The sequence below is a fragment of the Herpailurus yagouaroundi genome, unplaced genomic scaffold (assembly GCF_014898765.1).
Source record: "Herpailurus yagouaroundi ecotype Mexico unplaced genomic scaffold, PumYag 220, whole genome shotgun sequence".
In the NCBI taxonomy this organism is placed as follows: Eukaryota; Metazoa; Chordata; class Mammalia; order Carnivora; family Felidae; genus Herpailurus; species Herpailurus yagouaroundi.
The window spans coordinates 8,935,704-8,947,965 of record NW_024412451.1 but is presented as its reverse complement, the minus strand read 5'-3'; the positions used below and the strand labels follow the sequence as shown (position 1 = coordinate 8,947,965).

The following is a 12,262-nucleotide window of genomic DNA, read 5'->3' as shown; positions in this document are numbered from 1 at the left end:
TCTTTTCTGTTGCTCCAGAAAAAGAAAATATGCATCATATGTGTTCAAATGCCTTCAAATTGTAAAATGTAATCCAGCACAAAAGAGAATTGAGACCTAGACTTTCAATGCTATAAAAGACTCAAAAACAATACCTATTTCTATTTGTGAGTGTGTATGTTTGTGGTGTTAGCAAGTCACAAAACCCTTCTCCCCCAATAGATGTATAAGCTTTACTTATTGAAAACATTTCTTAGTTTTTTTTTTTTTTTCAACGTTTATTTATTTTTGGGACAGAGAGAGACAGAGCATCAACGGGGGAGGGGCAGAGAGAGAGGGAGACACAGAATCGGAAACAGGCTCCAGGCTCTGAGCCATCAGCCCAGAGCCTGACGCGGGGCTCGAACTCCCGGACCGCGAGATCGTGACCTGGCTGAAGTCGGACGCTTACCCGACTGCGCCACCCAGGCGCCCCAACATTTCTTAGTTTTAAGGAGGGTAAACATTTTATTCTATCACTTTTATTCTTTTGTATTCAATTAGTAATATTCGTATTTTATGTGGTATCCTCACTTTTCGCTTTATGTTACTCAGTTTTGTGGTTTTATCATATTTGTGTTACCATTGTCATGTTGAAACTTTCTGTGAACCTTCTTAAAGGATGATCTCTGTATAATGGTTAGTGTGTTTCTCTTAGGCGAATTAAGTCAGATAATCTGGATAAAGACACATTACTGCAATTGTGCCACATATTCTTTTGAAAGATGAAAAACAATACTATTGTTCTCATAAGTTACTGGGATTGGTGGGTGAATTTATGCAAAACTGTTAGAATGGTTTGTACTGTGTAGTAAGTGTTCAAGGAGAATGGTTGTTTCTGTTCATGATATGAGGAGTAGTAATTTCCTCATTATTCTTCAAGTTCAAAGTCCTCCGTGATTTCTTTCTTTTTTTTTTTTTTTTTTTTTTCTTCTTGGAATATAGAAGTGTGGCTCTTGAAGTGAGGATGTTGGCATGAGTTTTAGGCTTGTGAGAAATGTAGAAACTCAGGCCCCACCTAAAAATCCAAATCAGAATGTGAGTTTTAAGAAGATGCTCTGTTTTCATACACATTGACATTGAAGTGCACGTGTAGGTCACCATCACTTTTTCCTTATTCTGTGTCTCTGTTTTCTTCTGTAGTACATTATTTTGATAAGTGATTTTATAGTATGTTGTAAATCAGGAAGTTTGGTGCCACCAGAGTACTCTGTTTCAAGATTATTGTGGGTATATATTATCCTGCAATACCTATGTGAATGTTCCATTTGGTTGTGATCTTTCTGCCAAAAATGTCATTGGGAATTTGGTGGAGGTCGCAAGATCAGTAGATCACTTAGAGTGTACTGACAGTTGGGTAATTTTAAGTATTCCAATGTAAGAACATGGATGTGTTTTCACTTCTTTCTATTCTTCACAATATTTTATAGTTTTCATTTCACTAGTTTTGACCTCTAGCATTATTATAAGTCTTAAGAAGTTTATTCTTTGTGAAAATAATATAACTGTAATTGTATTTTGGGGGGAATTGTTCTTTGTTGTGTATAAAGAATGAATTTTTGTGTGTTGGGTTTGTAATCTCCAATTTTATAAAATTTGTGTGAGTTTGAATAAGTTTTTCAAAATGAGGAATCTTCAGGGGCACCTGGGTGACTCCATTGGTGGAGTTTCTGACTGTTGATTTGGCTCAGGTCATGATCCCAAGGTCATGGGATCAAGCCCTGCCTCAGACTTCACACCGCATGGAGCTTGCTTGAGAGTCTCGGCCTCCTTGTGCCCCTCTCCCTAGTTGCACAAACTCTCTTTATCCAATAAAATAATTAAAAATTAAAAAAAATAGGGATTCTTCAGAGAAAAAGAAGATCGTATCGTGACAGACTAGGAGTACCCTACCCTCATCACATCCCCCACACACATCTAGATAACCACCAAGCCATCCTGAGTATCCCAAAAAGCAACCTTAAGACTGACAGAGGAACTACTCAGCTAATGAGACAGAAGACGCACATCGAAGATTGTAGAAAGTATAGAGATTTGGTTGGGGGAGCAACAGATTATAGTGCTGCTGAAAGCAGGAGCTGTGGTTGTGGAGTAAGGTAGGAGAGTGGAGCCCAAAGGAGAATGCACAAGGAGAACATTTCCCTAGTGTGATTGTCTTGGAAAATGAGAAGACCTTCATTTTGTGTGTTCTTGCAAGCAGTGTGGCTTCAAGCCTCGAGTTTTCAAGATCAGCAAGCTTGGCTGAGAAAGATCCTACAGGGCACTGCAGTGCTCCTGAACAGAAGGTAGGCCCACAACTTGAGGGTAGACAGCATGGAAACAGCAATGTGAAGAGCACGTGGGGCACACATGAGTGAGATTATTTGATATCCTAGGGGGCCCTTCAATGAGGTGCATGATGGGAACAAATGAGCTGGCTGGTTCTATTTCCTTCCCATCCTCCTCAGCAGGAACACAGAGCACCCTGAGAGAAAGGGCACAGCGGGGACACTGGCTGTCTGCCTTGCTTACAACAAGCCCCAAGCCCCTATCCTCTAGTGGGACTGCCCTTCTCAGTCAAGCCTGACTCAATCCCAGCAAGGCTGTCCCCTCCCCAAGAGATTTGCTTAAGCTGTTTCCCACACCTCATGTGACCACACAGTTCTGTAGGGCCTCAGTTCTGGTAGAGGTGATGTCAGGTCTCATCTCACAAGCAGCCCACAGCATAACTAGTTAAAATTCAATCCATTGAGGACAGGGTCCAAACCCTGGAAAGGAGAGCCTCGGCAGACCACTGGCCAGAACGATAGAGCAGGAGACATAACTGGATGTTTTAACATACAGAGGGTGCCAGAGACTTAGACAAAATGCCAAGATGGAAGATTTTATCCATAATGAAAGAACAAGTTATGGCCACAGCCAGAGTTCTAAGTGAAACCTTTGTCAGTAACATTCTCAATAGTAAACTGAAGGAACTAGATTATGGATACTCACCGGGCTTGTGAAAAGACAACAGCAGTGAGGCTCTTAACACAGAGACAAGAGGCTCAACAAAGGATGAGAGATGCAGAATGCAATAAATGAGATGAGAAACACATTGATTCAATGAACAGCAGGTTGGGGGAATTAGAGCAGCAAATTAGTGACCTTGAAAACAAAATAATGGAAAATAGTGAAGCTTAAGGTGGAGAGAGTGAGACAGACAGAGAGAGGAGACTTAGGCAACATGTAATAGACTTAGGAAATCAGGGGCTCCATCAAAAGTGAAAACATGTATATTACAGGGGTCACAGAAGAAGACGAGAAAGGGGGTTAGAGAAGTTGTTTCAGGGAATAATATCAGAAAGCATCCCTAATCAGTTGAAGGAAACAGACCTGCAGACTCAGGAGGCACAGAACTCCACTGAAATCACCAAAAGGAGGCCAGCACCAAGACATGTTGGAATCAGGTTTGCAAACGATGACGAGAATGACAAAATCTTAAAAGCAGCAACGTGGAAGAAGTATTTCACCTATCATGAACAAACCATAAGGCCAGCTCAAGATTTCTCAACAGAAACTTGGCAACCCTGATGGGGGGACAAGGTAGATTCAAAATGCTGAATGGGGAAAATATGAAGCTAGGAATACTGTATCCAGGAAGACTATCATCCAGACTAAAGGGGAGAAAAGCGATTTCTAGTCAAACAGAAACTAAAAGAGTTTGTGGTCACTGGAAAAGCCCTCCAAGACATGTTCAAGGATAGTCTTGAAATGCAGAGGGGTCAAAGGGGCTCAGACTCACAAAGTGTCAGATCAGGAGCCACTTGAAAACCAAGTGTCAGACAATTAACTGACTGAGCCAACCAAGCGCCCCCAATTTGGTCTCCTTTTATGTATTTTTTCTTGCCTAATTGTTGTGAAGAGTCCCAGTACTGTGAGGAATGAAAGTGGGAGAGTGACTTCATTACCTTTTTTTCTGATCCTATAGGAGGAGCTTTTGGTCTCCTCATTGATTATGTTAGATTTCAGCTTTTCACACATACCTGATCTTTATTAGGTTAAGTTTCCTTTGATTTCTCCTTTATTGAGTATCTTTAATCGTGAAATGGTGTCCAATATGCTCACTTCCTGTCCTGTATCAATTGAGATTATCCTCTCTTTGTGATCTTTAGTCTGTAACGTGCAGTCCCAACTCAATAGTTTGCCATATGGTGAAACACCCTTGAATTTCAGGAAGAATTCCCAGTTGATTGTGTTGTAAAATGGTAAAATGTGCTTTTGATTCAGTTTGCTTTTTGTTTATTTGTTTTGAGAGGGAGAAGGAGGAAGAGGAGAATGGGAGGGGCAGAGAGTGAGGAGGAAAGAGGATCCCAAGCAGGTTTCACAGTCTGCAATGAGCTGGACATGGGGCCTGATCTCCCAGCTGAGATCATGACATGAGCTGAAGTCAAGAGTTGGGTGCTTAACTGACTTAGGCACCTAGGCTCCCCTATTTGCTTATTTTTTTTTTATTTGCTTATTTTTATGGTGGACTTTTATGAATATTCCCCACAGATAGTAATTCATATTCTTGTATACTTGTTGCATCTTCCTTTGGCTTTGATAACCTGTTAATGCTCATATGATCAAGTGGTTTCATAATCTCCCTTCTCTTCCCTCCCCAGAAATGTTTGGGGGAGATTTCTAGTACGTTGTTATGTGTGTCTATGAATGATCCTGTGAATTCATGTGGCACAGGACTTCCTTGTTGGGAGTTTATTTATTACAGTTTTAATCTACTTAGTAGTTGTAGATCTGTTGACTTTATTCTTTTTTTTTTTGAGTGTGAGAGAGTCAGTGAGTGGGGGAGCAGGCAGAGGGAGGGAGAGAGAGAGAGAGAGAGAGAGAGAGAGAGAGAGAGAGAGAGAGAGAGAATCTTAAGCAGGCTTCTTGCTTAGGGCAGAGCCTGATATGGGGGTCCATCACATGACCCGAAGATCATGACCTGAGTCAAAATCAAGAGTTGGACACTCAACCAATTAAGCCACTCAGGTTTCCCTTTCATCATGTTCTTTAATCCATGATGATGTCAGGTAGGTTATACCTTTTTTGAAATATTTTTTTATTTTTTGGATACATATTTGTTAGCATGTTATTATCCTTTTTCCCAATTATAATTACTTTTATTTCTATGATATCACATGTACTGTGTCTTGTTTTACTTCTTCACTTCTGATTTTAGGTGAACTTCAATTTTTCATCCTTAGTTGATGGTGGTATAGGTCTGTAAAATTTTTGGGTTATTTGTAAAAACAAAGTTGTCCTGTTGTTTTATTCCTACTTTTTCTATATCGTATTTTCATCATTTCTGTTTGAGTTTTAAATTAAATGTCCTTCTAAATTTTGGCTCATAAAGTACTTTCCTGATTCTTTGTGGCATAGGAATGTGATTTGTGCTACACCATTGAACAACTACAGAAGGATCTATTAGGCTATGTCTTCAGCACATTGTGTGTAAATTTCTGTGTCAAGGAAGAATGAAGTCCTGATGAATCCTTCTCAACCATCTTCCTGACATTCTCTGACTGATTTGAAGGTTGTATATTAGAAGTTGTCAGTACATTCATGTGAGAGTAGTAATTGGAATGATGTTCCTTTTTTTGTTATTTGCTATCTTTCAGCTATATCTTCACATGGCACCCAGAACCTCCTGCCAAAACCATGCATAGAAACCTCTTCACAAAATGTGTCACTGGGTACAGGGAAACATCATGCCCTTGAGAATTTACACTTAATGATAAACTGGGACAGTAGTAGAAAGAATGAAGTGCATCAGAAGTTTCATGAAGGATGTGGTCCAATTGAGAGGACTGCCCATAACAAGAACTTCATGGCCACAAGCAGTGAAGGACATAAAACATCTTGGAAAACCGCCCTTTTTACATCCACTATTTGTGCAAAGCAGTGTGCATCTGTAAGCAGAAGTTCCAATCAAACATGCAAACATACATATTTGTGCAACGAAAATTTGGAACATTTGGAAAGTCACCTCAACCACGCTGAAAACAATGCTTTGAACCATTGTGAAAGTGGGATTGGATTGACCTTTCAGTCAAATAGTTCTAAAACTCAGAGATTCAAAAATGAAGATGAAAGGCCTAGGACGTCTCAATTTGGGAGGTGCTTCACAGAGGAGGTGACCCTACAACATTACCAGTACATTTTCAATGGAGATACACTGGCTCAATACAGTGAATCTGAGACACAGTCTAACCAGGGATCCCATGTTAGCAAATGTCTGAGGACTCCTCTGCAAGAAAACCATTTTGAACCTAATAAAGATGAGGAAGTCTTTTACCCAAACTCCAAATGTACCAATAGTAAGAGTACACAGAGGGGAGAAATTACTTCTAAATATGATGAATGTGGGAAAGCTCTGAAGCAGTCCTCCAGTATTGCTGATCATCAAAGGATTCATGTGGGGGAGAACCCATACACAGGTAACGAATCTGGAAACATGTTTAGTCAATCATTAAGTCTAAATACCTGTAAGACAAGTGGTACTGGAGAGAAAAGGTACATTTGCAAGGAATGTGGCAAAACCTTTGACAGGCACTCAACACTATCTCAACATCAGCAAACACATACTGCAAAGAAAATTGACAAATGTGAGCAAGGTGGTCAAACCATTAAGGGTGGGTCATCACTTCACGCACACAGTCAAATCCATACTGCACAGAAACCTTACAAATGTCAAGAATGTGGCAAGGCCTTTAACCAGCAATCATCCCTTACTCAGCATCACAGAATCCACACTGGAGAGAAACCTCACAAATGTCATGAATGTGGCAAGGTCTTTAGCCAGCAATCATCCCTTAGTCAACATCACAAAACGCATACTGGAGAGAAACCTCACAAATGTCAAGAATGTGGTAAGTCCTTTAAATGGCACTCATACCTTAATCAACATCACAGAATTCATACTGGAGAGAAACCTTACCAATGTCAAGAATGTGGCAAGGCCTTTAGCCAGCAATCATCCCTTACTCAGCATTACAGAATGCATACTGGAGAGAAACCTTACAGATGTCAAGAATGTGGCAAGGCCTTTAGCCGGCAGTCATCCCTGAGTAAGCATCATAGAGTGCATACTGGAGAGAAACCTTACCAATGTCAAGAATGTGGCAAGGTCTTTAGCCAGCAATCGTGCCTTAGACAGCATCACAGAATGCATACTGGAGAGAAACCTCACAAATGTCAAGAGTGTGGCAAGGCCTTTAGCCAGCAATCATCCCTTATTCAACATCATAGAATGCATACTGGACAGAAACCTTACCAATGTCAAGAATGTGGAAAAGCCTTTACCCGTTCCTCACTACTCACTCAACATCACAGAATTCATACCGGAGAGAAACCTCACAAATGTCAAGACTGTGGCAAGGCCTTTAGTGAATACTCAACCCTGACTCGGCATCACAGAATCCATACTGGGGAGAAACCTTACCAATGTCAAGAATGTGGCAAGTCCTTTATCCAAAACTCACACCTTAGTAAACATCACAGAACTCATACTGGAGAAAAACCTTACAAATGTCAAATGTGGCTAGGCCTTTAAGGTGTATTCACAGTTTACTTGACATGAGAGAATTCATGCCAGAGAGAAACCATACAAATGTCAAGAATGTGGCAAGACCTTGAGTGAATACTGAATCCTTACTCAACATCACAGAATTCATACCAGACAGAAATCTTACCAATGTAACAAATGCAGCAAAACCTTGTTTCTGGTTCTAGCCTTATTCTGCATCACAGAATCCATACTGGAGGGAAACCTTACCAATGTCAAGAATGTGGCAAGGCCTTTAGGTTGCAGTCACCCTTATTGACCATCACAGAATTCATACTGGAGAGAAAGCTTACCATATAAGGCATGTGGCAAGGCCTTTACCAAACACTCAAAACTTACTCGACATGACAAAATTCATACTTGAGAGATCCTTACCAATGCAATGAATGTGCAAAAGGTTTTAATCACCAATCACCCTTTATTCAATATCACACAAATCATCTTGGAGCAAACGTTTAAGACAGAGTTTAAGACTGTGAGAGAACTTCTTTTTATTTTTAAAAATTTTTTTCTTAGAATGAGTAGGAGGGAGCAGAGAGAGAGACACGCAGTATCAAAAGTAGGTTCCAGGCTTCGAGCTGTCGGCACAGATAGCTCGGAGCCTGAGGCAGTGTTCGAACCCACAAGTCGCGATATCATGACCTGAGGTGAAGTTGGATGCTTTGCCGACTGAGCTACCCAGGAGCCCCAAGACTGTGAGAGAACTTTTAAGGACTGCTCAATGCTACTCCACATCACAGAATCCATATTGAAGATTAACGATACACAAGTAAACTATGTGGCAAGAGTTAAACCAATGCTGATCCCTGATTTCTTGTTAGAGAATGTGTTATAGAGATGATTTTACACATAGAAAGAATCTGGGAAGCCCTTTAATAGTGCTTAAGCCTCATTCCACACCACCAACTTCATACTTGAAAGAAACTTTATAATTGTAGAGAATGTGGTGAAACGTTTCACATGGCTCAAGCCTTACTCACCATCACATTGTTCATACATAGGAGGAACATTGCAAATGTGATGAATGTGGCAAACCCCTAGGTGGAAGTCCTAGCTTATTCAACATCATAGTTCCCATATCAGAGGAAATCTCTAAAATGTAAAGAGAATGACAAAGCTTTCATCTGGAATTCAATGTTTATTCAATATCTCCAAATGCATGTTGAGTTGAAACCATACAAACCTAATGCATGAGCAAAGCCCTTGTTCATAAATATGCCTTTTGGAAAACAGCAGAGAGTACCAAAAGGAAAGTAAGTTGAAAGAAGTATTTAAAAATATATTTAACTGAACATAACATGTCAACACGTGTCACAGGATTCACAGCAGAAAGCAATAAGTCAGTGTGTTCAGACATTACATCAAAATACTTATTAGAAGGAATAATACAAAGTTAAACATTTAGATAATGTATATGCTATTATGCTTTAAATGATAAAAGGGATGGAGTTTTGCATAGGTATAATCTCAATATTTTTACATTAACCTTATTTAAGATTTGTGGCTAGTAAACATTAATATACCTCTTATTCTCAAATCACTTCAGAAAATTCATTTACTCCTAGTGGGTGTTTGTATGTGGCTGAGTGTTGCTACATCAGTGATATGAGTTCCCTTCTTTCTTAGGTGGGACTCATACATATGTAATTTTCCATGGAAGGTGAAGGAGAAGAGTTGAATAAAATCTATATGGAGATACTTTCTGTGCCTCTAACCTTGTTGTAATTATCATGAAAGAGGTGTTCAGGACACCATTGTCCATTTATTTCAACTAAAAGTGTGTATTACAAATAACATGTTGTACTAATTAGTCTTTAAGGAAAAAGAGGGTCAGTCCACTCAAAACGTGAAGCAGGTTCATGATAGCAATAGCTACAAGTACAGAATATCGACTGATATGATTGAAAGGAAGAAATGTTCACAGATATCAGAAAGAGTATACCAAAACCTTCCTAAAATGGCTAGGATTCTACATTCACATTTTTGAAGAGTCAACTCAGGCCTGGAATAAGTTCAGTAGGCAAAATTAAGCTGTACATAAAATAGACTGTCATGTCTTCTGAATCCTCATGGTAACCACTGAGCAAAACTGGTAATTGATACCCAAAAGATAAAGAGGAAAGAATCAGGGTTTACTATTCTTGAGACTCATCAGATCACAAAGGTAAAGAGAAAATGGATAAGGATGGGAGGAAGAATTCTAAAGTAGCAAGAATACCATGAAAAGAATGACAACAGAAACTCCTTGCCTGTATCAATACTTCCTTTAAATATAAAGGGATTAAATTCCCCAATCAAAAGATAGACATTGGCTGAATGGAAAGGAATCCAAGATTCAGTGCTATGCTGCCTTCATGAGACTCACATCAGCTCTCAGGACACACTCAGCCTGAAAGGGCAGATATTCAAAACGATATTGCATACAATCAGAAACCAAAAGAAATGGGGTAGCTATGCTTCAGACAAAATAGTCTTGAGTGCAAGAACTATAATAAGGCATGGCAAAGGTCAGTATTAAACAAAGGGGTCAGTTTGTGCAGGGTTTTCAGTTAATGTTTGGCATTTAGTTTTGTTTGGCAGAAGGCAATAAAGTTTGCTCCCGTTTTGCTTTTGGATGACAATAATAGTATGGTTTTTTAACTCATGTACTGACCACATTGAAAAGAAACACCTTTTCCCATAAGTGTTGGTGGTGTTTGTGCAGATGCCTGAATTGTAGTTTGTGTAATGTTTCTGAACATCTGTATCTTATGACTCCTTGAAATGGCTACTTGATTTTCAAAAACAGATTGCTCTGTTTAGAGGGTTGCGGAAAAAAAAAAAAGAAGGGTAAATGACAAGTTGGAAAGGCTAATACTTCAAGATTTTGATGTGTGTGGGAAAATACTGTTGCAATGAAATCTTGGTAATTTACTGCAAAAGCAGCCAATAGTTGATTGAAACCAACTTGTACAGGCTAATACATCTTTCCCAGAGTATTCACTTTTTGAACATTGTACTATTATACCTTGCAATTATTTTCACTCACATATTATTTAATTTTCATTGTTATCTGCTCTTTTAAGCCATCAAGCAAGTTATTTTTTGTTTCAGGCAGGGTACCATAATATCTCACAGTAAGATTTCTGATATTTCTGGGCAGTTGTTGGTGTACATTTGCAATGATGGGTTTTTTGTGGATCACCGTGTCAATATAGTGGATTTTGAGTTCTTTCTGAAATGTGCATCTTCCCATAAGGTAACCCTGCATTTAATTCACTTTGTTCACACTTTTTAGACTACCCTATATGTGACTAAAGTTTTTGTACATTCTATGTCTATTTACTACATAGAAGACATTCACTCCTTGAATGTAGGAGAAAGGTAGCTATCCCATGTACTTAGGATTTGTTTGTGTTGCACTAAGCTGTAGGTTTGTATATGTGTATACCATTTGTATTGACAAAACATTTAGTTGTGTGTTGCTTTTTGTTCCATGAGTTACATAATACTCTTATTGTGCATTGAATTGTTGTGTTGATTTGGTCACATTTGGATACATATGCATCACTTTTTAAAATCATTTTCTTTTATAGAGATATGGTAAACGTTTATAGTTTTTTGAAATAAATATAAGCTGCTTTTGCTAAGAACAAAACTGAAAAAATAAAGGAGTCAATTCCACCAAAGGAAAGAACTTGTATAAATATTTATCCTCCCCCTCACCCCCCATAAGAGCAGCTATGTATGTATACAGCATGTATTAAGATGTGCAGGACTTCAGCACTGCACTTTCAATAATGGATTGAGTATTCAGACACAACATCAATGTAGAAACATCAGACTTCAAGGACATTCAGCAGACTGACTTACAACATTGCATCCAACAGCAGCAGAAAACACATTCTTCACACATGCACACAGAACATTCTCCAGTATAGATTATATGTTGGCACACAAAACAAGTCTTAATAAATTTATGAGTGAAATCCTATCAAGCATCTTTTCAACCACAATGGCATGAAACTAGAGGTCAGGTAACAGGACAAAACTAGAAAACTCACAAATGTGCAAAAACTAAGCAACATACCCCATTATTCATAATAACCAAGACATGAAAATAACTTGTGTCCATAGTCAGTTGTGTAGATAATATGCTGCATATATACAATATAGACTGGCTAAAATGAGTAATGCCGCAGTGGTCTCTTATTCTAAGCACACTGAGGAATTACTGTCTCACAGTTCTGGAGGTTCTTAGAAGTCTGAAGGGAGCTGTTGGCAGCTCAAGAATTGAGTCTTTGTTCTTTCTAACTCCTGGGGACTGCCAGCTGTCCCTGGCCTGGCTTGGCTTGTCGATGTATCTCCATCATTGCCTTCATCATCACACCTTGTTCTGTGTGTGTCTTCATTTTTCTTTTCTTATAAGGATACCAGTCTTTGGAGTAAAATTGACCCATATCTAGCATGACCTCATTTTAATGTAAAGACATCTGCCAAGAGCTTACTGCCCAATAAGGGTACAATTACAGGTACTGAGGGTTAGCACACAGGCATATTTATTTGACACACACTATGTGACCCACACTAAGGCTAAAGGGCACTAAGTTGTGAAATGTGACTGAGGGGTTAAGGTGCACTACTGGTTTTAGGTTGGGAGTGGAGTGTAGGCAGGGAGAGTAAGGCTGGGCTATATGT

The 12,262-nt window shown here is 39.2% G+C and overlaps 1 protein-coding gene across 1 annotated transcript in view; it reads left to right on the top strand.

The window, feature by feature from the left end:
- The window catches only part of LOC121018809 (zinc finger protein 708-like), a 34,236-nt gene extending 23,780 nt beyond the window's left edge, over positions 1-10,456 (top strand). Inside the window, exon 4 of the mRNA XM_040457840.1 lies at positions 5,640-10,456. Within this exon, the coding sequence (XP_040313774.1) occupies positions 5,640-7,573 (1,934 nt within the window). The 3' untranslated portion in view covers positions 7,574-10,456. The remainder of the gene's footprint in view (positions 1-5,639) is intronic.
- Positions 10,457-12,262: the final 1,806 nt, after the last annotated feature.